The sequence below is a fragment of the Vanacampus margaritifer genome, chromosome 1, assembly GCF_051991255.1.
Source record: "Vanacampus margaritifer isolate UIUO_Vmar chromosome 1, RoL_Vmar_1.0, whole genome shotgun sequence".
NCBI classification, from domain to species: domain Eukaryota; kingdom Metazoa; phylum Chordata; class Actinopteri; order Syngnathiformes; family Syngnathidae; genus Vanacampus; species Vanacampus margaritifer.
The window spans coordinates 247835-274443 of record NC_135432.1 but is presented as its reverse complement, the minus strand read 5'-3'; the positions used below and the strand labels follow the sequence as shown (position 1 = coordinate 274443).

The following is a 26609-nucleotide window of genomic DNA, read 5'->3' as shown; positions in this document are numbered from 1 at the left end:
CTCATGGTATAAAATCCTCCTCTTCCTCCTCCTCCATCATCTCCTTAAGCATCGAGTACATCTTCCAAAAGTAAGTTCAACGCCATTTTATTGATCTTATTACGTACTGCGTGTGTCTCTCGCTCTCTCTCTCTCTAACATACGTAGTACAGGACTGTACGTATTCTCTCCATTTTATTCAAAGTTTTTACTTACTTGTACAAGCCTTAAACATACTTATATAAACCTTCAATATACTTATATAGGCTTTAAACATCAATTAGAATACAAAATATAGCACTGAAGCAACTTACGAACAAATTCACCTTACGAACGATCGCTCGGAACGTAACTCGTTCGTAAGGTGGGGAGCGTCCGTACATGCACGCAGTTTTGAAGCTTTACAACGAGCTAACCAATGTCTGTGCTGGGCCTTGATGGAGGCCTGCCCACGTATTGCATCGCAATCCTGCGCATTCATGACGTAATTCCCATCATAACGTTGCAGATATTTTTTGGTTTATCTTCTCAGAGTCAGAGAAAAGATGTCAAATATAGTCGGTGGCGCCGCATGCATAAGCGAATGCAGATTCTGTGTGATTTTGACACATTTCCTCACTCGGAGGCAAAGAGGCCAATTGAAATGAAAATGGCACTTAAATGTCACATGGCTTAATCCACATTCATAAAGCGGCGTTATTATTTCCAACGAGCGCATCGTAAACGTGGACTGCGGCTGCCGGGAGGCTCGTCGCGACAAGCCGGATTGTCAGCACTTGCTTGTTGCAGGCCAGAGAATGAGAACGAGAGCACTTTCAAAAGTGCGACTGAAGGGAAAAGTCCGCCTTTGCTGAATTCATTGGAACGATCAGTTGAGCGTTCAAAGCACGCGGCTGATTGAGAGGACTGACGACACAATCTCACGTACTCCAGCAAGCATAATCACATCATCGCAACTGGGCCAAGCGACCGTGTCAGCAAAACCAGGAGACAGAGAGAAGGAGTCAACGTGTCGGCCTCGTCTGCGACCTTTGCAACGCCCGGGTGAGACTTTTGTCTTCAATCAAGACAAAAAGTAGTCGCTTCTCGTGTCATTCCATGAAGAGTTGACAAAGTAACGTCCTCCGTCACAAGCAAACAGCAAGAGAGCGCGTGTACATGCCGAGGACGCCGAGGACGCCGAGCATGTCATCAAGGCGGGACCGTCACTTCCATGCAGATGTTCACCCCCGTTTCTGCCCATCCGTCTTTACGCGCAGCCACTTAGCACTTAGCAAGCATACGGACTTTTCTCAAAAGGTTCCCTCACATAAATGAGGCTGAATGGCAAGCTGTTGACGGCAGGCGTGCGTGCGTGCGTGCGTGCGTGCGTGCGCGCGTGCGTGCCTTCAAGACAACGTTGAGTCTAGATTCATACAGTCGCCATCCATTTCACATTCCAAACCCCTCGCGCCGCTGAGGGTCGCAGCAAACACGGTTCATCAGCCACGTCACATCTCTCCATTTACTGTCAATGTCTTCTTTGACACGAAAACAAACGCTACACAATTTCAGAGCGTGAGAAGAAGCACACGGAGAACATGCAAAGTCCACACAGGCAAGCCCGGCCTGAGGTTCAAAGCACATTTCATTTCATTTGTGTCCAGCTGTGGCAGGATTAAGGAGCCAAATGCAGGGAAGCAGGAGAAGCAAGTGTGTACTCAACAAAACCATTTAGTAAATCAATCAAGAAAATGCCAGCAAAGAACGGAGGAAAATCGACAGTAAAGACGAGATCAACAAAGTCCGAAACAAATAAAAAGTCCAACGCTAGAAAACAAAATAGTCACCAGCACAAGTAGCAATAACTCGACAAGGAGTGAAAGCAAGCAGAGAACTCAAGCGTGGACGAGACACGAATGAACACAAGGTTTGATGAGAACACGTGGAAACCAAAAGCAACACACGACACAAGATTTGCATGAAAACAAAACTAAATATCGAGACAAAAACACAAATCGTGAAAAAAAATAGGATTTTTTTCCCGTTATGCTGTATGGCACCTGAGCTTGTTTTGCTTGCAAGAACTTGCCTACAATATATGATTTAAAAAATAAAAATGTGCAATGTACTTGTGGTTGTAGTTTTTAGTGTAGTGTAGTTATAGTGCAACATCGATGTTTAATAAACATTTTGAGGTGTTAAATAGGACTGAAAAACACAATTGAAATGATATGCATATTGCTTAAGTCATAGGCCGACTTCATCACTAACATCTTCATAAGGGCAGAATATTTGATAGAACTCTTGTACTAGATCATGTTCGATTCTGCACGTGCACCTCCGCAAGTAAATGACATATGAACCTGGATCACATTTTGTTAAATGCAAAATGACATTTAAAGTGCTGAATATTTGCTGGGATTTCAGGTTGTTGTTTTTTCACCCAATCTACTACTTTTCATTCTAAATGTCTCCACGTTTGAATTGTTTCACATTTTTTAAACAACGTTAGGCTGCCATCTAGCGGACACTCAACTCATTACGCTTAATTGATGTGCACGCCCTAAAAACAAAAACATCTTATTGGTTACATGAGCTTGTTTGTGCACAAAATTTTAACAAGCACTGGTCAATCAGAAGGACAAAAGCGTGTTGTAAACACGCGAGGCCCGCAATCAGAGGCACCCTGAGCGCTTAAGCGCCACCTCCTCCTTCGCCAAGTGGCGTCGCTTTGAGGTTTTGTTACGCAGATCTGAGTGGGGCGGCGAGGGTTCAAAGGCTGGCACTGGCTATTTGGGGTTACTCGCCGTCTTTCATGTGCTCCTCCTCAAACCCAGAAACAAGTGGTCATGGCGGCCCAGATACAGAACACGAGAGAACTGGAGTGGGCCCGTCCGCGTTCCATATTCATGCCAAGATCACATACGGTTGCTTGAACCTCGTCCCCCTGTTGGGCAACCTGTGAGAACAACACTGAAGGAAATATTCGACCACATTAAAAGGACTTTTCTTTTGTTTCATTTCAGTATCATTATTGTTTTGTTTTATGGGGATGCTAACCTAAGTGGCTGCGTTTTTCCTGTCACGAGGACTGAATCCTGATTGGACCATTCAAGAATCAGCTGTTATGAGAGCTGTAAATAATAAATACGTGTTTTTTTTGTTTTTATGAAATGCAAATCTCAAAATCAACTTGCAAAGTCACGATTGAACTTTCAACATGAAACTGAAGAAAGGAAGGAAGGAAAGATGAAGCCGAGCGAGCTTCACAAACGTCAACCTCCACCGATTCAGCGAGCGGACGAGGAAGAAGCGGATTGTGTTGCAATTTGAGTAGAAGCCGCTGCGGTGGATGAGCGGTGGCCTCCATGAGAAGCAAAGAGGGGGGCGTCGACCTCGGCCCGTTGAGACGAGCACAGCCCAAGTCCGGCCAACAAATCACAAAAGCCCGACAATGTGCGGGAGCTCGCGTAAGGCGACCGGACCGGCTCACTCGGCAACAGCGGATGTTCAAGCGACACTGAGAAGAACAAAATGAGAAATTTCATCTTGCGACGTCGCAGGTCTTTTATCTGCTGACAAACATTTATAGGACAAAGAAGGACATTTCTTAGCATAGTACAAAGAGTTCCCTCAATTAAGACTGCAGGTTTCATCCATCCATCAAGATCAGTTTGTTGTTTTTTGAAATCAGTCACGTGTGTGCGTGAACGCCGCCCGCATGACAAGCCTCGCCGCCGCCGCCAAACTGTTTGCTGAAGAACCCGGCCTGGAAATGCTATTCCGTCGAGCGCGCTTTCTATCAACACACAATTATCTGGCTTGGTCATGTGGAACTGCGGCCAATTCACCTGGGGAGGGACAACTAATGGCATTGGCGCGCGGCCCTGCTTACGTGGAACGGCACCTGCAGCCGGAAGACAAAGAAAATGCGCTTTCCTTGACGCTTCCTCATCATCCCAGCCGTCCCCCCCCTCGTTCCGTTTTGCCGTCGAACCTCCTCCGCATTTGCGTTTCCTCCTCAAAACGCTTCGTCCTCGACTTCTCCGTCCACGTTCCTCCTGCGGGCGTTTTCCTCACACGTTCAGGGACGTCACGTCCTCCGCCATAACAAAGTCCAAAAATGTTCACATCAATTCCAGGCTCAGCGCCTGCGTCGCACCTGTACCGGCACTAAAAGGTGATATGGAAAAATGTCAAGTTGCGACTTCCAGACAGACACAATCTTGGATTCTCGCTGCATAATGAAGAAGGTGATTGAGAGCAGTCAGCTGGCGGTTGATGCGCATGCTCTCGCCAATAATAATAAGAATAAGAAGAAGAAGAATGCATGGGATTTACGTCGCGCTTTTCGAGACGCTTTACAATGGAAACATCACACATTCATTCACACTGCGGTGGCGGCGAGCTACTTAAGTGGCCGCAGCCGTCCTGGGCTGGCGGAAGGAAGCGTGGCTGGCGGTGTGCGCCTACGGCCCCTCCCACCAAGCAAACAAGTGCCTTGCCCAAGGACACAACATTGACACGCGACTCGGGGACCCGACAGCCCGCCTTCTGGTTACCCAACCACCGTCTCGACATGCCAACAACGCCGTCTTTGTCTTTCCAACACGACGCAGACTCAATCCCGGCAATTTGGAGGACTCGTAATTCGACATCAATATAAACAGATGTTTTCCAATCACAGATGTCAGCCATGTGTGAAATGGCTGTCGCACTGTTGGAGGTCTCATTATTTGGTCGCCGCTCACAAAATCTATGTCACGTACCTCCACCTCCTCCGAGGGTCTCGAAAGGTGACGGCCGGTGCGGAAGTTTTCACACCTTTGAAAAATGCTGACTTTTGCTTTTCCACACCTAAATGGAAGCTCAGATGTTTCTGATGCAAAAATCAAAGTCATGGTAAGATTTTTTTTTTTAAGATGTCATTGTATAAACCACCCAAAATCGAGTGCCGCCATTGGAATGAAAATAGCCAAAAGTGTGTCAATTGTTTTGGCATGAACTCCGATTGAATGACATTTGAAGACGGAGCCCCGAAAAGTGTTGACTAGAAAGAAGTGAAGCAAACTGTACTGCTTTGTGGGAATGAAGCGTAACCGTGACAACCAAAGCACAGTGCCCCCGATTTCAAGCAGGCTGATGCCCCAGAATTCGACATGAACGCTGCAGCTGGAAATCACAACGTCTGCAGTCAGACGCCACATTTGTGCACAAAACAGATCGGGGAGCTAATTGAAAAACGCTGAAGAAAATAATCAAATTTAAAGCTTAAAGTTGCACGGCGTGCCGACGCACACAAACAAAAAAGGGGCTTGGCTCGGCGCTGCGGCGTCTGACATGGTTTAACGTTCTCACGGGAGTCGCAAAACGCCCCCGAAGGCTCACTGTAAGCCCCCCCCCCCCTTCTTTTACCGCCTAATAGGAGATCATGCGAGTGCGAAGCCAAAGGAATCAATATGCAACGGCAGCTTCAGCTTGATCATTAATAGCAGAGTCAAAAATAGATTGGACATTTGCCAGGGAGGGCCTGATGTGATGCTACCCTAATTCTCCTTTCAGGGCTTTTGTTTTCTTTCTGCTAAAGCCTGTTAGCTCACTTGGACCTGCCATAAGATGACATCTGCACCCCCCACCCAAAAAAAAACACACTTTTTAATGAAAGGAAATATATATCACATGCAGGAAGGGGGCGGCAGGGTGTGGGTGCTTTGGCCTGCTCCATTCATTTGTGCAGCATTTTGGGGAGGGGAAAAAAAATAATCACTCCGTTTCTGCTGAAACAGGACATTTTCCAGGTGTGATTCGCAGTCACCTGATAAGGAAACCATGGCAAAAAATATGTTTGGTGTGGCGGGGGGGTTAAAAAGGTTAAAGGTCTCATATTATTCAAGTTTTCAACAGACTAAAATAGTTGTCAAATGTGTAAAAGACATGTCTGTGACTTTTTCATATTTTTGCTGTCCCTAAATCAACCCAAAAACGCTCTGTTCAAAACAGCCTGTTTTAGGGGCGTGTCACTTTTATGTAAATAGTGGCAGCAGGCCACGCCCTTCTCTCTCGAAGGGGCAGCGATTTCGCTCATGGTAGCCATGTGCGAATGTTGTGAATGGAAACGACTGGTCATGGGAGCAGAAGAAAAGACAAATGCAGACATGTCTTGAATTATGAATTATTTTCATATGTGGAAAAGTGGCATAACGTTTTAGCATAAGAAAAAGTAGCACAACATTACTGCAGAGACGTTGCTGTAGCGTTAGTTTGTGATTGTTTAGGCAACGGTTATTTTGCCATAACCGGCAAATCTCCAAACGTTATTTTGCCGTGAACGCTTGAATGTCTCCAAGCGGTTCTGAATCACACAAATTTAGGCCAGTGCGCGGCCGCAACGTACAAGCCGTCTCGTCGAGACCACTTAACGACCACGTAGCGACCGGTTAGCATCACAAAGTCACGTCAACTTGGCGGCGAGTTGCCAGTCACGGCAGATTAACCACCACGGATTGTATCTTGACAAAACAATACGCAAGCGCTTCATATTATCCGACCAGCGTCTGCTTGATCATATCTGACCTTGTAACCAAACAAGCTCGACGCCACAAATGTAGCTCCTCAAAACACAGCAGTGACATGCTAGAACAGAGGTGGTCCTCGAGGGCCGCAGTCCTGCAGCTTTTGCGTGTTGCCCTTCTTCAACGCAGCTGATATATGATCAGCTCATCTGCAAGCTCTGCATAAGCCTGGTAACGATCCTGTTGATTGGAATCAGCTTGTGTTGGAAGTGAGAAACCTCCAAAAGCTGCAGGACTCCGGCCCTCGAGGACCGAGATTGCCCACCTCTGTGCTAGAAGGTGCACAACTCTTATTAGAAGAAACAGGAAGGAAGGCAAAATGTAAAATGCTAAACGTGTTGCAAATCCAGCTCAGAACAAGCTTTGAGAAATGAAGTGAGTACACGTCCTTCCAAAATCAAAGAAATCCACCGGAAGCAACTGCTTTTTCCTCATCAACGTTTCCCCTCTCGAAAAGCCAGCGTCTCGAATTTCAGTGGGCGTGACAAACCACAGGTGGTGCCACTAACCCGAGGGGGCGGGGTCGAGCGCACTTGCGTGTCTTTTTCACCTGACCAAGTCACGGAAGTTTAGTTTGAAGCACGGACGGACTTTTTTCATACCTGCTTGGATGCTAGACAGGCCGGATGCAGATTTGTGATAGAAAAAGTGCATTTTCATACAATGGGATCTTTAATGTTAAATCTTTTCATACATCACGCATGCTCCAGATGAGTACAAGGAGCCCTGACTTTTTAACTGCGACTGCGCCGATCAGCCCTTCATTGGCAAGTTTTTGGGGGTGGGGAGGGAAAAGTGGTGGAAGGAGACCTCATGCTGCGGATATTTAATATTGATTGAGATCAAATCCGGAAAACAAAACAAAAGGTCGGCTTTGAGCACAGCCCAAACTTCAGCTCAGATGGAAAAATGAAGGGTTCATTCTAGCGCACGTACTCACACGTGCACTATGCAGCAGTTTGACACAGAGACTGCAGTTACGCTTTAGGCCAGAGGTGGCAGTTGTGAGTAAAAAAAAAAAACGTGACAAACTCCACAAAGCACCTTTAAGTGGTTGTAAACAGTAGAGAGAAGATCACAAGACTGCCACTTACGATAATGGAGGTTTGGTTCACAATCTGCCTCTTTGTGTTTGTGGCATGAGAAGTAGAAAATGTTGGCTTAGGTTGTCTTCCAAGACCAAAATTGAAGAGAACAAAAGGGCTAACCTTGCTAGTTTACACTTGCAGTGATTCTCAACCAGTTTCTGGGACACAAATGATCACATTTCGCTTCATTGGTCAACAAGCTGACAACGTATCCTTGTTCATCTGTCGACGGCACATAAAGTGAGAGAAAAATTTAACAACCTCTACTTGATGGCAGAAAGTATCAAAAAAGTGGGGCTGATAAACAGCGTTCAATGCCGTCGCACTATTTTGACAGAAGAGTTGTTTACGAGCGGTGACATCATTTTTGTCGGCCAGAAGTACGTGACGCCGTCGTGAAATATCCGAGTGTCGCGCAACGTTGCCAATCCATAAGCGTGTCCAGAGCAGCCGTACAAATATTGACTTCTTATCGTCGGCCGGAAAGAGGAAGACACTCGTGGATGAAAGAATCTTGTCCTCCATCACTACAATGATGCAAAGACGATGGGGAAGTGCAGCGATCCCATCAGGTGGCATCAGGACCAGGTGAGGAAGACCAGAATCCTTCTATGAACACGGACTGCTACCAACGCCAAATGTTCATTTGATCATCACCTCGTGACTTTCTATTGAATCAAGCGCCGCCGAGCGTTACGCCGGCACGCTTGCTCTCATGTGCACGGAGGAGGTCAGTCTGGCCAGGACGGCCGTGAGTCAGAGCCTCGGTCTGAGGTCGCAAGGTCGTGGGTGGGCACAGGAGGCCCATTCTTCTACTTGCTTGAGCAAAGTCCTGAATAATTGTGGCCCCGGGTCGGCCTGCTGGTAGCGCAACATGACGGGGGAGCAAAGATTGGCTTTTGCGTCCGTCCAGGGTCAAGATGACATCAAAAATATGTTCTATAAAAAAAAAAAAAACTATTGTAACCCTGTGTATACACAAACGTTGTCTTTCGTTTCAAGATAAATTCAAAAACATTTTCTTTTTGGTGTATTTTGTGTCATTTAAAAAAAAAAAATCTGGTTTATAAACGTGAGTAAATTTCATTGCTGTCAAATATCCAACTGAGTTTGACCCGGAATGTTTTTTTCTTTTGTTTTTTAAAATCATATTTTACACTTCACATAAACAGGGTTGGTATAATGACGTATGCAGTTGCAGTTCATAAATGAGAAAAATGTATAACAATGCAATCCTATTGAAATGCCGACTACCTCAACAAAAGAGTCTACTGAAGATCTTGGCTCAAATGCTAGTTGCACAATTTAGAGGCAACCGTCTGCGCGAGCGAAGGCAATTTGAAGGCCGATGCAGGCAGCAGCAAAAGGCAATGACAGCAAGTATGGAGGATTTGACGGAATCCTCAAATGGAAAAGGAGCCAATGCCAGGATGACAGAAACAAGTCAAAGAAAGTCAACAAAAGGACACTTTTTTTGTAGAAATTCGCCCCAACAGCAATCAAAAGACTTACCTGCAGTCAACCCATCGTGCAGTTTGCGCTTGGCGTGAGGTGGAGGGTCCAAATGCAGGAGAACCACGGCAGGGATGCATAATCAACACAATTTGTTGAGAAAAAAACCCCACTAACAGCGGGTCAACCTTCCAAAGGAACAAAACCAACAAAGTTCTGAAAACAACAAAAGACAAGAGTGACGGCGACGAAACGAGAGACAACGAGAGACACCTGGACAAGACACACGTGGCTGGGCCTGACGATCAGAAGGCACCAGGGAACATGTTGACGAGCACAGGTGCAAACTAAGCCTAACGAGCAAGACAGGACACAAAGCCAACAACAACAAACCCAAGCACGATATGCACAAATCAGAACGATCAGAGTTGAAAGGGAAACAAATGTGAACGTCACCTGCACCTGAAAGTACGCACGAGCGACATCATTTACAAGACACCAGCACACCGATTTTTTGTTTTTGTTTTGAACTTGAAATCTCAAACTTGAAATTGGAGTGAACTCAAAGTGAAACGTGAACTCAACTCGCAAACATAAAACAAAGAAGAAAGAATCACATGAAATGACACTCGCCTAATTCCCATGCCAGATTACAAGCCAAAGTGAACGTCTCGAGATTGTCATCACAAGGCGTTATGCTTCCCTTTTCTTAATTATCGACTTCACACTCATTTCTTTAACCTAATTACACCAAATGGGAAAGTCTAGCTGGGGGGAGCATAATTGTCACTTATGTACGGCCTTCCGAGTTTCGCGTTGTGAAGGCGCTCGTAAATTGAGGATGCTGAGAAGAAAGCTTACGAGCAGAGATGATGACGAGGCAACACTGCTCTCTAGCGGCCGCGGCGTGAAGTAGCCTTCATGTCAGGAAATGTATTGTGACAGGCTCATTTATTCTGTCCATCCCTGTGACCCAAGCATCGTTCCTCATTCCGGATCGTGCACACATTCAAACTCGACACTCCTCTATTCAGCACTTCTGTCCGGTCTAATTGATCAATTATAATGAAGGAAGAGTGGCTCGATTCATTAGATTAAAAAAAAAAAGAAGAAGATCTAAACTACAAATGAAGTATTCCAATTATATATTCACTGATGGAGGTCAAAAGGATCCTCTAGTTCATTTTATACTCGATGACACGTTTGGTCGTAAGCATGTTTGATTTTAAATGCAATGCGGCTAAAACGTGTCATTTGGTTGGATTTGGGGGTCAAACTCAAAAATGACTCATCAGCCTAAAATCTGATGATTCCCCCAATGAAATGACCCAAAATAAACAAAAAGGAAAATGTTAAATCATAATAATAATTACAATAATAATTATTATTATTATTTCGAAACATGACAAAGCTGTGTATACTGAAGGTTAATAGTTATATATTTCATAGTAGCTAGTTTTTATTTCGTCATTCAATTCATTTCTATTGAGTTGATTTTAATTAGTTTTAGAGCATTTTTCTAGCTATTAGTTTCTTTTATTGAGTTCTTTTCTTATAAGTGGCAAGATTTTTTGTTTTGTTTTTAAAAGCTCACTAATTATTGTATAATGAAGTCAACTAGAATTACCAAAGGGCCATGCAGCAATACTGAAATAAATATACTGTATTTAAAACAAACCCTGAAAGCCAGAGTATGAAATGAATTGACAGATGAAAATAAAGGACATTTCACTATAATGATACTTTGTTTTATAAAACATAAAATCTAGTTTGAATTAGTTATCATTTAAGAAAATAGCACACTCGTTTTTATTGTATTTCATTAACAGAAATGTTATTTTTTTAATGTTAGTTTCAGTTCATTTTCAATAAAAAATGTAAAAACTCATTAAGGTTCCAGTGTAGCGCATGCAAACATTGCTGTGTTTAGAGCATGCCGGGAGATGTCAATTTACAAGGTTCGAATCCCGGAGATTGAAACGATGCCCAACAAAGTCTGAGCGAGCGCTTAAGTCAGACAAGTCGCAAAGGCACAAAAATATGGCCCTGTACGATCCTTAGTCCATCCACAAGGTTCGAGGGTCATGGGGGGTGTCATGTGTTACAGGTATAATGTGCATTTTTGTGGGGCGATAAGGACGGCGGGGTTTGAAACCGTTAACTTGCCATCACATTGAATCAGGTTTTTTGTCAGAAAGCAAATTGACCCGCAACAAACTACGCTTGCATGCATGCAAAAAAAAAAAAAGAGTATGTGAGGTTCCAAATGGAGCGAGCGCCCTCGACTGACCTTTTGCCCTCAAATGGGGAAACATTGTACAGTGCGTCTCTCTTTGAGTCACGCAATGACAGATTTGCCGGTCACAGGTCAGTTTGGACATCTGGCGGATGTGACGGCGTTAAAGAGCGAGCGCTGGGCGCGATGGCGAGGAAGAGCAGGCCGGACATCAGACTAAAGAAGGAGGCCACGGGAGCCAGCAGGAAGGACGCTCCGTGCTGGACGCTGAGCCGGAAGGATGCGCAGCCGCTCGCTCGCCGACCTCGACCAAACTCCTCCAGCGTGTCCAACGCGTGCACCCAAAGCAGGTACATGAGCACCACGGCCAGCAGGCACACACCTGCCGGACACATGTGACGCTCCTACTTTTACCGGGACAAATGACACATCAACGTGACCTCGTGCAACATTTGACCTGAAGACAAAAATGCTTTCGGTCATTGAAAACTGTTAAAAAAAAAAAAAAAAAAAGTTTTGAAAATGCTGATGATTTTGCACATTAGTCGGCTTAAACTGTGTTTTTGTTGCTGTTGTTTTTGCTTTTCTCATTTGTGTGACATCACAGTGAGCTCGTTGTCGCTTTTCTTTTCTTTTCGTTAACCGGTGACATTCCACGCTCAACCGAATCGCCTTCCAATAGTTCCTCTTCATTTTGATAAGTGCTATTTTTTGTTTTTTTAGAATGACTTCCTTCAAATGTATGACGTTCGGGACGATAGCGCCATCTATTGTTTTAGTACTTGAAATGCATTTCCACGTGGATAGTTCTTTTTTTAGACCACCTGAAGCGGACGGCTATAATTGACGATAAAGTCTAATATGACAAAGTCACTTACATTGATCTGATATGAAGTTTGTCACGAAATCGACCCCGAGTTTTTCCTGCCCTTTTTGCACACTTGGTGCTATTTCCATCCTCTTGTAATTCATTTTGTCTACGGCATTGATATGACTATTGTTGTCAGTAAATGTTTTAAAGGTAGGGAAGGCATTTGCCACCGTCATATTTTCAGTCTGAAGGAAATATGTTGTCATTTGTAAACTCCTTCTGCTCTTGTATTAAGAAAAAACGCGCTCGTATTTTGTCAGTGAACAGTTAAAGTGATGATTGCTTGAACATTTTCTTTTGGGTTTGTTTAATGAATGAATTCAACTTGAGATCAAAACGCTCTTGTTTTTTTGGTTAAATAATCCGGAGTATCTTTTGTCATCGTGACAGTTCAATGAGAGACCGTTCCACATTTCATTGCTTTGAAAACCTGATACTTTTGAAATATTGACCTTATGATTTGATGTTTCATTTTGCAACATTTGGTTGATGGGTCGCAACATCAGTCATTAGTTGTGAGAGGAAGAATCAAGTCAAAAGAGTCTTTTTGGCATACAGGCAAGCGTCAAGTGTTGCTCGGGGGACCAATAGGCCAAATGTCAACTTACCCCCAGAAAGCAAAAGGCTTCCGCCCGCCTTGTAGAGCTTGCGGTTGGAGAGCGCGGCAGTGCAGATAACACAAAGCCCACCAGTGACCACAGCGGCCACACCTGTGACGAGGAAGATGCTCCAAAAAGTCCTGAAAACTGAGAAAGGGACGTTGAGGTGCAGCGAAGAGTGAAGTGAGGAAGTGCAAAGGCTGCTGAGACGTCCCACCGATGGCGCTGGGACGCTCGCTGGCCTCAGCAGGGGAGAGCGAGGACTCCGCCCAAAACGGCTCCTTCGCAGGAAATGGGAAGAGGAACGCCGCCTGGCACACTTTGACATGTGGCGCTTTTACTGAAGAGTTAAAAAAAAAAAAAAAACAGGATTGTGAGCATTATTGTGAAAGCAGAGTCTCCCCCGCCCCCCGCCCACCTTGAGTGCAAGATGATCTTACAGATCCAAAGATCCCAAAGAGAGTACTTAGGAGATGTCACTGGGAAGTAGCATCGCCAGAACAGGCCCTCGTGGAAGAGCATGTTGTTGTCTGCGGCCTTGGGTCACAACAATGATGGTTAATTATTAGCACTATCATGCTAGACATGAGCATTTCAGGAAGGCAGGAACAAACAATATATATATATATATATATATATATATATATGTGTGTGTGTTAGTAACACTATACGGTACCTCCATGTGTGGTGGACGGCAAAGCTCCATCGAACCCAGCAGCCAGTAGTCCGTGGCACAGGAAAAGAGCGTGGCCAGAAGGCCCAGCGCGCCGGAGAACAAAGCCAAGAAGAGAAAGACGCTCAAGCGCTCATTTGGCCTCAAGCGGCAACGCTCCGACATGTTGACGGTCCGCTTCACGTGCTCAGGGTTGGAGCGTGGCTACAGGACCCCCGCCCCAAACAGGGAGTTGAGGGATGGAAATAAACACTTGCATCAGGTGTCAGGATTAGGAGAGGAGCAGATGTCACAACTAAATATAATGATCAGGGCACCCGACTCACTTTTTTTTCCTTTTTGGCATGGAGGCCCCAAAGCTGAAATTTGAGGGACGCACGGTTTCTTGTGTAAATAAATGGCCACATTTCCCATCATGTTTTCCGTATTAGTGATCAACGGGCTTAAGAGAGGAGCAGCAGTTAGCACAAAACCATAATAAAAAATACATTCAAGAACTAAATACAGTTAGCGTACTTGCAAAATGTCCCCATTTCGGGGCAGGCTGGAGGCCGAATGACATCATAAGCACAAAGTCCAGAGAAAAGCTTGAAAACAGCTCAGCTTTTATTGGAATGGCAGAAATGAGCGCAGGATTCAACAAGTCCGACTGCATGTTCATACAAGACTACAACTTTTGGTTGTGTTTGATTATGAAAATGGGCTTGCAAAGGAAAAAATCAAATAAAAAGTTGAACGGAGCCATGTGGTGGCGACGTATCCAAAGGCTCCGTTTGTGCATGAGAGCGTGGCTGGATGCTTACGTTTGTCATCACGTCAGACAGCAGAAAAGCCCTCATTCATTTCTCACTCATTTTTTCGACATCTTGGCACAGAACTTTAAGCAAGTTTTCTGATTTCTTTACACCTTTTTTTGAAGGACAATATTGCACATTTCTTGACTCATCCTTTATTTAGTCCCGCCTCCTGACAGATAAGCTGACCCAAGTGTGCTCAAGCAGACTCGTGTCGAGTAAGCAACGTTATAGAACCCCTTCTGAGCACTCATTAAATATTTACCAGCGATGATTAGAATTATTTGCTCGTCCCTTCTAATTGATGGAGGACGTCGCGACCGTTGTCGGCAGTTTGTTTGGTCCGCTGTCACTCAATTCGAATGAAGAGGTGAGAGCGCCGCCGCACATGCGCTTCCTCCGTTCCGCCTCCAGCTCTGCCCAACCGCTTTCCGCCGGCCTACGACATGACCCCGAACACGGGATTGTGGCGGCAGATGCTTGGACCGATTTCCTCGTAGTCTTTCTTGGTGTGGCACACTTGGTAGAACTCGGGCTGCCGAAAGCAAAGTCACATTCAAATGGACGTAGGAAAGCAGCAGGCCGGCAAAATAGTTTGATACTCACGGTGGACGCCAACATGGAGCCTCCGAACCAGACGGCGTAGCGCTGCATGTGATGCGTGATGACCTGCACGTCGATGGGCTTTGGCTGCCCCCAAAAAAATAACAACGGCAATGACAACCAATAGGCCCGCTTGACTTTGCTGAATGGCCATCCAAGCATGCATTGGCAGTTTTTCAACTTTTCCAAAGTATTTTCTCACCTTCAACTTGCCGCCGCTGAGCTCCTCACTGATTTTCAACCTCGCGTCCACAGTCCGCTTGAGGTCCCTCTGCATACGTCGACCAAAGTCTCGGAACATGGTGGAGCCTCCGGAGAGCACGATGTTCTGTGGCACACTTGACACATTAACAGCCGCTAGACACGCGTCCGCCGCTGGCATTTGGTTCCCGCGTACCTTGTAGAGCGGCCGGCGGACGTCGATGGGGCAGTTCTGGATGACCTCATCCACCACCTCCGAGATGGGCTGTGTGAAATCCGGGTTGGCAAACTGCAGGACGGCGAGCAATTGGAAATGGCGCAAATGTGCACATGGACGTGAATGCAGATGAGTGAATGCGGCACCTCGGGGTGGAAGAAGATCTCAGGTCCGAGGAAGCGCTCGTAGCCCACATCGATGAGGAACTCTTTCTTGCTGATGGCGTTGACACCCGTGTACTGCTTGATCCACTTGGGCCCGTCCGTGTCGTACTTGTTAAATTCTTTGACAAGGTCGGGGCAGACGTAGCTGAAGCGCTCCTGAAGTGACGCGCCGTGAAACACATATTAGTAAGATTATCGGCAAAATGCAGCCGCTGTGCAGCCTGTTTGCCAAAAGAACGTCTCGGCGGCGACATTGTGCGGAAACCGATGAACGGCTCTTCAAATGCACAAAAAGGCCAAAAGTCCAACTGACCTTGACGGCTTTGGCGGTCTCCAGCGACTGCTCCGGAGGAATTCCCACTTCTCGTTCCCTCAACAGCTGCTGGATGAAATACGTGATGTCCCGCCCGGCGATGGGGATGTGCTTGATGCAGCTGCCGATGACGTAGCCTTCGGCCTGGAATGCAAAGAGGGAAAAACGGAATCGTCGAAGGTGTGAAGAGAGTCGCGTTCGGCCCGTCGGCCCGTCAACGCACCACCGGGATGACATGCGTGACGCCGTCGCCGCTGTCGATCACCGTCCCCGTCAGCGTTCGCTCGCCCACCTGTCGGGACGTCCAGGAGGCCGCCAGCGCCAGGACGGCCTAATGACAGCACAATCGCAGGATTAGCTCAAACAAACACCGTCTTGTGCAGTGCTCGTCTGACTTATGCAGTGGAAAGTATCAATTTGCTAGACATTTGGACTTTGCCAATAATCACGTTAACGCTTGTTGACGACATCATATATACGTCTCAGCGTGAAAACGGCTTCAAAAACGCCGAGCTGCTGCCTGCCGCCGGCACGTCCGCGTCAAAGAGTTACTCATCTTTCCCGGCTGCTCTGGAACTCCCGTGGTTAGTTCATTTGCGCCACACCGGCTAACCTTACTATTATTGCGGTAACGCCAATTAACGCGGACTTCCAATGGATCTGCTCCTTTTCCACGGCGGCCAGCTAAGCTACACTTTTGACACGTATCGTCATCACTCAAGGACGACGATGAGAAGGACGAGCAACAAAGCAAGACAGAAACAGAGAACAGAAACAGAGAAGCTATGCTAACTGCTAACGTGAAACGCAGATGCGCGAAACGCCTGACTTTTGTCAATCAAGTTTATGCCGCTCGATAGAACGTTTCCGTGAAGGCATTACAACATTCGTACCACCAGGAAGGAAGATGTGAGTGTGGTTTTGGTACCTGAACAGCGATGTAGAGGCCTGGCACGTTGAACGACTCAAACATGATCTCTGCTGTGTACTCTCGGTTTTCTGGTGTGTTCAATGGAGGTTCCGTCTGTAGGACGACACACACGACACATTATTACCACACCAGAAACGTGTACGTCAATAAGATTGCGCTCAGTGGAGAAAGAGAGGCCTGAACGATTATGGAAAATAATCTCATTGACATTTTGCCATTGCGATTTACTATACACAATACCTTACATTGCGTAGAGTCTTCTTTTTTTGGGGTTGTCAAAATGCATCCACACAACTGACTTGCTCTTTGGTACTAAACTTTCTGTTGCATCCGCCTTTATAGCCTCGTGTTGAAGTCGCCTCCACACTTCCCTCCAGCCTCGACCACCCCGCTCGGCCCCGCCTCGCCCCACCCCGCCTCGCCCCACCCCGCCCCGCCCCGCCTCGCCCCACCCCGCTCGGCCCTCCTCAAATGACGCACGCTGTCTCTCTGATCACACGCTGTCTGCTGAGCGAGAAAAACTGGTTGTTTTTATTGACACAAACATATACATACATATTTTAAAGGACATTTCAGGGCTGCAATTTCAATACTGCAATTCAGTGTTGTTAATGCTCAGTTATAATACTGTCAATTGAATATTGCCTAAATGCAACTATTTTTGGAAAGGGCGGTTTTACCAAAAGGAAGTAATGATCTTCAGGTTCCGCCCGCAGATACTTGAAGATGACCTGCTCCATGAACCTCTCCATCAGGTCCCAGTCTTCCACGATTCCATGTCGGATTGGCCACTGGGAAGCAGGAAAAGAAAAGAGTTGATCCTCTGCTGAAGTGCGTAACGCGAGCGCTTCGGCATGACAAAATGGCATCTCACCTTTGTTGCATACGATGGCTTATCGATGGCTTCATCGCCAATGAAAAAATCCAGATCGTCAACACCTTTCATCATCCGGCGCTGTGCCTGGTCCCCAACCTTGGCCGACTCTTTTATCGCAATGCCTGATCAATCAGGAAGGAGGCGTGACAAGAAAACCACAAAGCTTGTTCAAAAGGTCCTACCTCAAACCAAATGAGGGATTAAAAAAACAAACATATGAATTGTATTTAGCTCACAGTTACAGGTCGGATAAGAGCATGGTAAACAGATGATAACATTTTTACACTTTGCCTACAAAACTGAGTGTCTCTGCATGAAACTTCCCCCTCAAGGCTAGTGAATGTTTCCAGAAGTGAACAACGTGTAGCAGTACTGTATTGTGTATGTTTAATCCTGAGTTGCAGAAAGCAACTTCCTCAAAAGGTGAGATCTGCTCAGATGTTTGGTGCTTTTAAAACGTGGCTTGAAATCTTTTCATTGCGGTTTGTTTTTTTACACATCAAAAATATGATTTCACCATTTTGGTATTTTATTTTGTGGTTTTTGTGTGCGTTTCATCATTATATTATTCCTCTACTGCTTTTATCCTTTTGTTTTAAATTCATGTTCAGCTCTATGGGTTTGCCTCGTTTGTTCAAATTCACGTGCCTTACCAAATTCTTAATGTAGTCACGTCATTAAAGTGCACATCTTTCACCTCATTACTTACATGACGGTATGATGAACTGGGGTTCCGTGTTTCCAGCAAAACCCAGCTTTGTGTACCTACACGGGGTTGAGAGTCAGTCAGTCAGTCAGCACGCATCAGCATTTCTTGGAAAATTCGAGTAGCTACAGCAAAACAATCTTGTTGACGTCGTGGTTTGTGGGGACGACGACCAGGAAGTAGCAATAGCCTCCGTAGCTACCGAAAGAAAGCCGTTTTCGAAAGCAGTGCTATCAAACAGAGCAAACCGGGGCGATTTAGAACTGCCTCCTCCCTCCGCTTAAAATGATTGCAAATGTTGACGATAGGGAGACGTAAAGAGAAAAGTGGCATGAGGAAGGGCGTTAGCCTGGAACTGGACTTGTAGGCTAACCGCAAACGGCAGCTAAATGGCGCTAGCATGTTCCGCACGTACCCTGTGCCGCAGTCGACAACGCAAGCCGGCATTCGACCAGCCATGCTCTCTCGCCTTCTAGCCAAAAGCAAGGTCAATATCCCAAGCGTCCGATATGGATGGATGTGCCGATCGCAGATGATGTAAAGTCCCCGCAACCACAATGAACGCAGCAGCAGCCGCGGTTGACGGATGAGCGCTTCCGGGTTCTCACTCCGATATTTGCTTGTATGCACAATGAAAGGTGAAACAGCGACTCCCAGTGTATGGCATTAGCTAGTGCAGCAGCAAGTTTCGTTCAACTTGAAAGATATTATAACATTTTTAATGCCTAATTTCATATATCAACTATTGTTACACATTATGAACATTTTAGTTCTTCATATTAACCTATAAGACATATTTTGTGTCCTGAGCAGAGCAGATGATGTCGACCTCGTATGGTCTGGCCTTAAGCTGGGTCATATTATTTAGTCTAAAAAAGTTCCTTCTCAGCGTTTGGTGCGAAAGCACATTTAGCCCTTGAACCAGAATTTGTCTCAAACACACACACACACACTCCTTTGTCTGGTATACACTGATTGGTTCAAAATTCCTTGTTTTAGTTGTACACGCACATCTCGGTCAAGAAAACAAAATTTGCTTTGAAATAATAAACACACAACTTGTTCAACTTGTTTGTGAGATTTTGCTATGGGAAAATCCTTCAACTATATAACACATTCTGTCTCAAAAACATCCACCTGACCTTGTTTACGCCATCTGCTCACGGAAAAGTACCAGAGAGTATGTTTAGTCTACGAATGAAAAGGAGGAGGTCTTTTTAACAATAAGAAGCTATTGTACACGTAGAAGAGCACATTTGACGCTCTGAAATCCCACGTTCTTTAAGTGATGAATTAGAGGCAGTTATTTGTCCAGAGACTCTCTGTTTTTTATGAAATCATTTTTGCAAAAGGTGTATTTTTCTTACATTAAACCTATCTTCATTTTTGGAACACGCAAAGAGGACAAATTTCTTTTATTCCTCTTCAACTCCCTGGGCCTTTGGAAAGACTCGTTTCTTTGGTACTCGGGCCTTTTTTTGCCAACTGAACTCAATACTTAAGATTTGACCGCCACTGCTTACTGCGCTCCAGAGCAAATCAAATGACACAATTATTGATTTTAAAAAGTGGATATAACTTTCTGCTGATCACGGAGAACACTTAACAATATCTAATCAATGGGAAATACCCTCTGTTGAAAAATAATGATGACTTTTTTTTTTTTTACCAATCTGCAAACATAATTGGAATTTGAGGGGTTTCCAAACATAATAAACAATTTATATTTTAAAGTACTGTACACTAATGATCATAACTAATATTATTTTGTTTATTCTATAAATTAGCAATAATAATATTAATGGTGATGATGATGATGAAAGCGCTTTTCATTTATGCAAATCACTGCAGTGCAGATATAGAGTATTTAAAATATGTCTACACTCGGCAGTGATGATATAAAATATGATATTTTGCTATTCTCCATCCATCCATTGATTCTTTTGGTATGGATGAAGTTAAGAGCCACACCCATTGTGTTCTGATGTCAAAATTGTGGCCACAATGTATTTCCATGTCCTATGAATAAGAATTTGATTATGAAGGGGAGGAAAACACTAGAGAGCAGTCAATAGCTTTTTTTCCTTCACGTATTCATTTCTGTGTGCGCTTCAGTACTGTTGGGAATCATAAGAGTAGTTTGTAATGCCAGCCATTTTGGCGAGGAACGATATATTTCACATTCGTCTACTGCTTTCCTACGTCCCCTCGTTCATTATCCTTTCATGAGATGCCTTCACTTTGATGCCATTTTACTGTTTGCTTCCGTTTTATTGCAAGTCGTAACGATGAAGTCGCTTTTAAAACTGCCTGGCCGGTAGATTTAGGAGCAGCGTTCAATTGGGGAGCTATTTCCGATAGTTGTTAAGGAATCGAGATGACTGACTCATCGCATGGCATCGTACAAACAGTTCTGAGTTCAGATGTTGTGTATTTCTGCCAGAACTCTGATTTGTGTGCACATCATCCGAGCCAGGCTTTAGTTTCACCTCACTCCTATTATTTTTAATAATGCATGTGCTGCTTCTGCTGCCCTTTAACCCCAGCCTGATAGCCCATGATGACCTCCTCCTCTGCGCTCGGCCTTAACAGAGTCCATCTGAGGCAGCAGTCAGTAGAGCTGCACAACTGTTTGTATGTCACCATCTCTCATTGTTCAAAAAGTTGTCATTGTGCTCAAAAGTGGTCCAGCGGGAGCATCTGTGTTGTGCTCGTGGCTACGCATCCCCAAAGCAACAAGTTCACAATCTTTGGATTGGGACGCAAGCAGGTATACACAGTTCAGTCTAATATGGCTGCAATGATCAAAAGCGCAAATGTGATTCGTGTTCAATGTTAGGATTTATGTTCACGTCCTCTCCACCTTCTTGAGCTGATCATGAAACGCCGTCCCACGTGTAGCTGCTCGACACGACAAAAACACGCTTAATGAAATACTCAGTGAGGAGGACAATCGGGTGATCCAAACATATTTTTGTGGGGCTATATTAAATGAGTACTTACTTTTTCCTCCTCCTCAGTAAAGCTATGCAGACTGAGTTAATCAACTTGCGTGCCAGCGATGACTTACAGCAAATGCAGAAGTGTCCAGAATGCAGCACCACCTCCTTGAAAAATCATGTGAGTGCAAATGTCCTAAAAAAAACACTCCTTACTGTGTCAACACAAATTTTATCCACAACTCATATCAGAAGAATAGTTTCACTCTTCATAGAAGACCAATGGGAACAAAGCGATGACGCATCAAACCAAATAAAGAAGAAGAAAAAATCCCATGCAAGCGTGAAAGCGTCATTTATTGTGAATGAACAAATATTGGATAATGCACTCAAGTGGCTGTTTCATCTTGATCTAATTCTAAACACGAATTCCAACCTGAAGCAGCTCTCAAGTGAGAGCTGAATTGTGCTCACGGTCCTTGTATTTGCCTAAATCTCTTCGGGTTTGGCTCTTGAACCGGTTGTGAATGAGTAATGAGTTACTAAATAAGTAACAATTTACAGCAGCAGCCAAAGTCCACCTGACAAAAATGTGGCGTATTCCGGCGCCCACAACAGAAGATGATGGAGAAGGCGTGTCCACTGAGACTCCCAGTGGTACCGGCAGGGTTTTGGAGGGTTTTCTTTGCGGACGCGCGCATCAGCGAGCTCGCATCGCAAGCATCACAAGCATCCCGCACCTGCACAATCCCACGCTTCAGATGAAGGAAGCGGCGTGCAGGCCATGCCACAGAGAAAGAAGCGGCAGAAGGAGAGCCAGGCCGACGCTCATCTGCGGGCCGGGCGTCGCCGCGGAGGGAAGGGGCCGCTTCCTCTTGGGCCCGTTGCAGAGTGCCGTGTTGCAGCAGGAAATGCAGACCGAGTTGAGCCTGCCGGTGCAGAACTGCTGGTAGCCCGAGGAGGCGATGAGGCACGCCGCCGACGACGCACATGACTTCCGATAATGAATCCCTGCCAAGGGGGGACACGTTGGGTCATTCATTTACTCCTTCTGGAGTCGGACCAGGCCTCTTGACTTCATCTGCCGCATAGCATCAATCTGACATTTCATTTCTCACTTTTGGCACCCCGTGGAGCCGAATGACAGCAAAACTCAACCCTGCACTCAAATCAAAGGCAATCATTGTTTTCTTGCTTTATTTCTTGCTTTACTTGGTCATCAGGCCCGCTTGCACACAGACCCGTCGCCAGAGCCCAGGCTTAAGGGGGGCCTAGGAAATGCATTGGGGGGGGGGTTGTTTATTAAGAATACCCTACAGACATCATTAACGTGCCCCATATATTTGGATACATTCACGTAGCACTGCTGTGCATCCATCCATTGAAAGTATGACAAGTATTCTCATAGACAGCTTTTACAGTACGCCAACGCCGTCATGAGTACGTCGACGACGCAGCCATATTGGATGAGGCAAAGTGAAGCTATTTGTAAAGATGCCTCACTCATAAGGAACCATGACATTTGATTGTATTATCCCATTCTAACGCAATCTGACCAATTATTTGCAAATGTAATGGCAAATACAATTGCCACATCCAATATGGCGGCTGTGCTGACATATCGCTTTGAATGGGCCATCTGTTTGAACGGTGTCAGCAGCAGAATGAAAAAGAAAAAGGAAAGCAAAGTCCAACCTCATTTTGGATGCCCAAACCATCTGTGGTTTCTAAGTAGCTCGTTAGTTGCCGACACGAATGTCGTATGTCCCTCCTCGCTTGCCGTTTGCTGGTCATGTGCGCCAGCGTCCTCGGAACTACGTACATGTTCTACAGACGTGTCTTGCCACAGTACACGATACCAAACCAAAAAAACTTGCAGCTTCATTTGAAAAATGTACATGACTCTTGCCCGCCAACATTGCCGTATTTGTCAGCCAGCCGAACGAACATTATTTTCAGTAAGGCCGTGATGGCTGTTGCAGATCAAAGGATTGGCCATCAATCCGACTAAATCACACCACTTCATATTTTTCATGTCTTAGTGATAAATAAGTCAACATTAGTATTTTGAAACACTAAATTAGCTGCTATGAAAAATATGATAATAATAATAGAAAATTATTTTTAGGGATCCATGCCTCAGATGGGTGGGGTGGCACAATTATTTTGGTAGGCGGGCACGGACCCTTATGGCCCGCCCATGGCCCGCCCATGGCGACGGGTGTGTCTGCACACCTGGCGATCTTATCAGGAAGGGAAAAAAACATCACAGGCCCACATATATTATTGTATTGAATCACAACATAACAAAATTGTCAATGGGAAAAAAGGCGGATGGCCCGGGCCAATGTCGCTTCATAATTCAAAAAGAAGAAAGGAGACAGTGTGGCTATTTGAGAGGCCTAAAATAGCCACATTCGTTGACAGCACTCATATTTTTCAGCAACAGAGAATATTCCAAAGGCACACATGAAATGATAAATATGCAGTATTAAAGTCAAACTTAACAGCTAAATCTTGCTTGGTAGCCTGAAAAGTCCTTTTCTGCTATGGAAAATGCAAGAGAACATGGACATGCATTTTTGATGGTTCACCTCTGTGATGTTGTGATGTCATTCAGCTGCAATTTAAAATGTGTATCACACTGTCAGCCACTTGTGACAACTTGTAGCAGAATTGTGCACACCTTGCGACACTTGAGTGGCCTTTGCCACGGACTGAGGACGTTTTGATCCACGTCAACTTGAGTGAGAAAAAAACAACTATTGGTACTGAGCGGCAAACCCGATGTGCAGAGTTGTTGATTTGTCAAGAGCAAATGGTCACTCACCATCGGGTTTGACGAGCACCTCCTTCTGGCACATGTCCTGCACGTTGACGGTGCAATTGACGACGTACTCGGGCGTCGAGCAGTCGTTGTGCTTCATCTCCTCGCACTGGTAACACTGGATCTGAAGGGCGTCTCCTGCAAAGTCATCAACAAATGAATAGGAGTCACGCGTGAATCTGATGGGGTCATGTCCGAGCTCTTGTCCCCTTTTTATTTGAGCACCACTCATGACTGCCTCCTTGTTTCACGCTCAAACACCCTGACTTGCAGTTTTCAAAGTCCACAAAGGCCAAACAGAAGCTACGGCTATTGGCGCCGCGTCCAAACAAAACTAATGAAGTCTTCCCTCTGCCGCACTGCTAGCTTGACATCACCTGGAGCTGGAGGGCGGCCGAGGATTTTTATAAAGGACGCTGAGCACATAATGATGGCTGTGTTCATGAAGTGAGGGCAGGCCATCAAATCCCATCAGTGGTATTTTTAACAAGCAGCTTCGGTAAGCTCGGTAAAGTTTCATTTACAATGTAAACAGAAGGAGTGTGATGCAGTGCCTGAGGGAAGTGCAAGCGCCACCGCACCACCTTGCAAAGGAAAACATTTTACTGGCCGCTTGCTTGCCTGCTCTACTAAAAGCCCCACTGAAACCCGAGTGCTTGTTTTGCCGCACAGTGCCGAGTGGCAAAAGCACATGAAGACAACAATGCATAACGTCAGTGAACCCTGAGAGTATCAACTGAAATGAATTCCTCTAATGGGAACCAATCATTGAAGCGGCACTCAATCAAGCCAAACACAGCACATCTGCTCATTGGTGTAATTATGGGAAAGGTGGAAGTCATTCATCTGCCAAGTTTGCCGCTGATAAGCACAACAACAAAAAAGCCAGTGAGTGGCTTCATCGCTCAGATGGGATCAGATTGTGGATGCAAGCAGCATCTTATTATTTCGGAGGGACTCTGTCACGCTGGGAGCCGAAAAGCATCTTATCAGCATCAACAAATAGCATTCGATTAGTCAGAAGGAAGCATTCAGACTGATGAGAAAATTCAATGTATACTTCCTTGCACTGCATTGGTCCAGTAGAATGAAAATAACAAGGTTTAATCCAACAGTAGTTTTTTTTTTTTTTTTAGGGGGGGGGGGGGGTATACTATTATTCTGACTGCATATATAAATAAAACAGTCCAAATAAAGGCTACCATGCCTAATGCTCCTTTGCCAGCCATTCCGACTTTGCACAGAAGTCATGCCAAATCAATGACACACGCAGCTGCCTTCAAGATTTCTCAACGGGCACTCTTAAAATGTGACAATCAAGTATCAAGAGTTCTTCGTTTCGAATCGACAAGACATCTGGCGCACGCACATTGAAATAGGAAAGCAACACGCCCGACGAAAGGCTTCGGTTGCGCCTACCTGCGCGAGCCACGACTCCAAAAAGAGCAGCCAAAAGCAGCAGACGCATGTCTCCCGGGAGAGCATCCGATTGGACAAAGTTGCTCAGAAGGCTGAAAGCTGCACTAAGCGCCGCAGATGAAGCGCACGCACGCTCGCGCTCGCGCTCGTCAGCATCCTCCGCGCTCGTTGAGGATCTTGGCCGCCACTGCACGCGCACCGCGAGCGCAGGACCTTATAGAGAACCACGTGACGCAGGCATGCGTGGTCACTTGTCGCCGACGGACGGCAAAATTGGTGCTGCTTGAGCTACGACAAGTTTTCTCAATTTGTCAGCATCCATGATCCGAGAGCACTGGTTTCCAAACGAGGGCCCTGGAGCCATTTGCTAGTCACCAAAAAAAACGGTGGCTGGAAGTGGTGAAAAGAATAAGACAAGCAAGCCCCCTTTTACTGGTGTCAGGTGAGATGAATTTGGTGTTATCACGCTCACATATGGACTTTATGCCACGGAGGAGGCGGGACTTCCGACTTCCAGGTTTTCACCCATCAACTTGGTTTCTGTTTCCGGTTTGCGACGTGCGGGCCGCTTCCGCCTTTGTGCCCCTCGGTTGCGCGTTCCCGCCGACGGGTGCGAGGCTGCGAGTGTGTAGTGTCTGTCTCAGTGTCCGAAGAATTTCAGATAGCCCAAACGCCCTCCCGCGATGAGCGGGGGTGCGAGTGTTGGAACGCGGCCAGCGGTGTCACTTTCAAGCCGGGACGTACGAGAAACATAGATGTCTCGCTGGCTGTCCACAGGTTAGCAAACTGCGCAGCGATGTCATTTTTTTCCTTGCTGGGCACCAGCAAGTTCCGAATACTGTAACTTCCAACATAATGGAACATTTGTGGGCATGTGATTGTGTCATTTCACTTACCACGGAGCTGCAGGTTACGTTACAGTGTGTGTGCATCAACCGACACAGTGGTATAAAAAAAATCATTAAATCATATTTAATGTTAAAATTAGTAATAAAAGTCCCCCCAACTTTTTCAGGTTGCGCCGTCACTCAAACATGCCCACTCTAAAATCGCCACTGTTGAGATTATTCATCACTGGCCAATAGAATACAAGAAGATTGTCAATGCCGTTAAAGAAAGCTGCAGCAAGGTGACGTTTAACAGGACACGTTCCATTCAGAACGATG

The 26609-nt window shown here is 45.6% G+C and overlaps 3 protein-coding genes across 4 annotated transcripts; all 3 read right to left on the bottom strand.

Annotated features, from left to right (window-relative positions):
* Positions 1-10942: 10942 nt before the first annotated feature.
* LOC144056479 (transmembrane protein 182-like) lies at positions 10943-13890 on the bottom strand. Of its 2 annotated transcripts, none has more exons than XM_077573342.1 (6): positions 13779-13890; positions 13456-13656; positions 13220-13316; positions 12997-13119; positions 12789-12926; positions 10943-11691 (listed from the first exon to the last, which is right to left on the bottom strand). In XM_077573342.1, exons 1-6 carry the CDS (start codon positions 13857-13859, stop codon positions 11435-11437), a joined length of 897 nt encoding a protein of 298 aa, XP_077429468.1. In that variant the 5' UTR covers positions 13860-13890; the 3' UTR covers positions 10943-11434. The 2 variants fall into 2 exon arrangements, with proteins under 2 accessions (XP_077429468.1, XP_077429477.1); XM_077573351.1 differs by having other exon boundaries at positions 12789-12919.
* A 137-nt stretch (positions 13891-14027) lies between these two features.
* Positions 14028-18880, bottom strand: LOC144056472 (actin-related protein 3-like). The gene is made up of 12 exons (XM_077573329.1): positions 18674-18880; positions 18262-18317; positions 17550-17674; positions 17356-17466; positions 16673-16768; positions 15968-16075; positions 15745-15888; positions 15414-15587; positions 15247-15339; positions 15052-15177; positions 14853-14936; positions 14028-14781 (listed from the first exon to the last, which is right to left on the bottom strand). The coding sequence occupies exons 1-12, from the start codon at positions 18715-18717 to the stop codon at positions 14686-14688; spliced, it is 1257 nt and encodes a 418-aa protein (XP_077429455.1). The 5' UTR covers positions 18718-18880; the 3' UTR covers positions 14028-14685.
* Positions 18881-21528: 2648 nt separating this feature from the next.
* Positions 21529-25644, bottom strand: LOC144058095 (ly6/PLAUR domain-containing protein 1-like). Its single transcript, XM_077576340.1, has 3 exons — positions 25444-25644; positions 24028-24162; positions 21529-22208 (listed from the first exon to the last, which is right to left on the bottom strand). Exons 1-3 carry the CDS (start codon positions 25490-25492, stop codon positions 21955-21957), a joined length of 438 nt encoding a protein of 145 aa, XP_077432466.1. The 5' UTR covers positions 25493-25644; the 3' UTR covers positions 21529-21954.
* Positions 25645-26609: the final 965 nt, after the last annotated feature.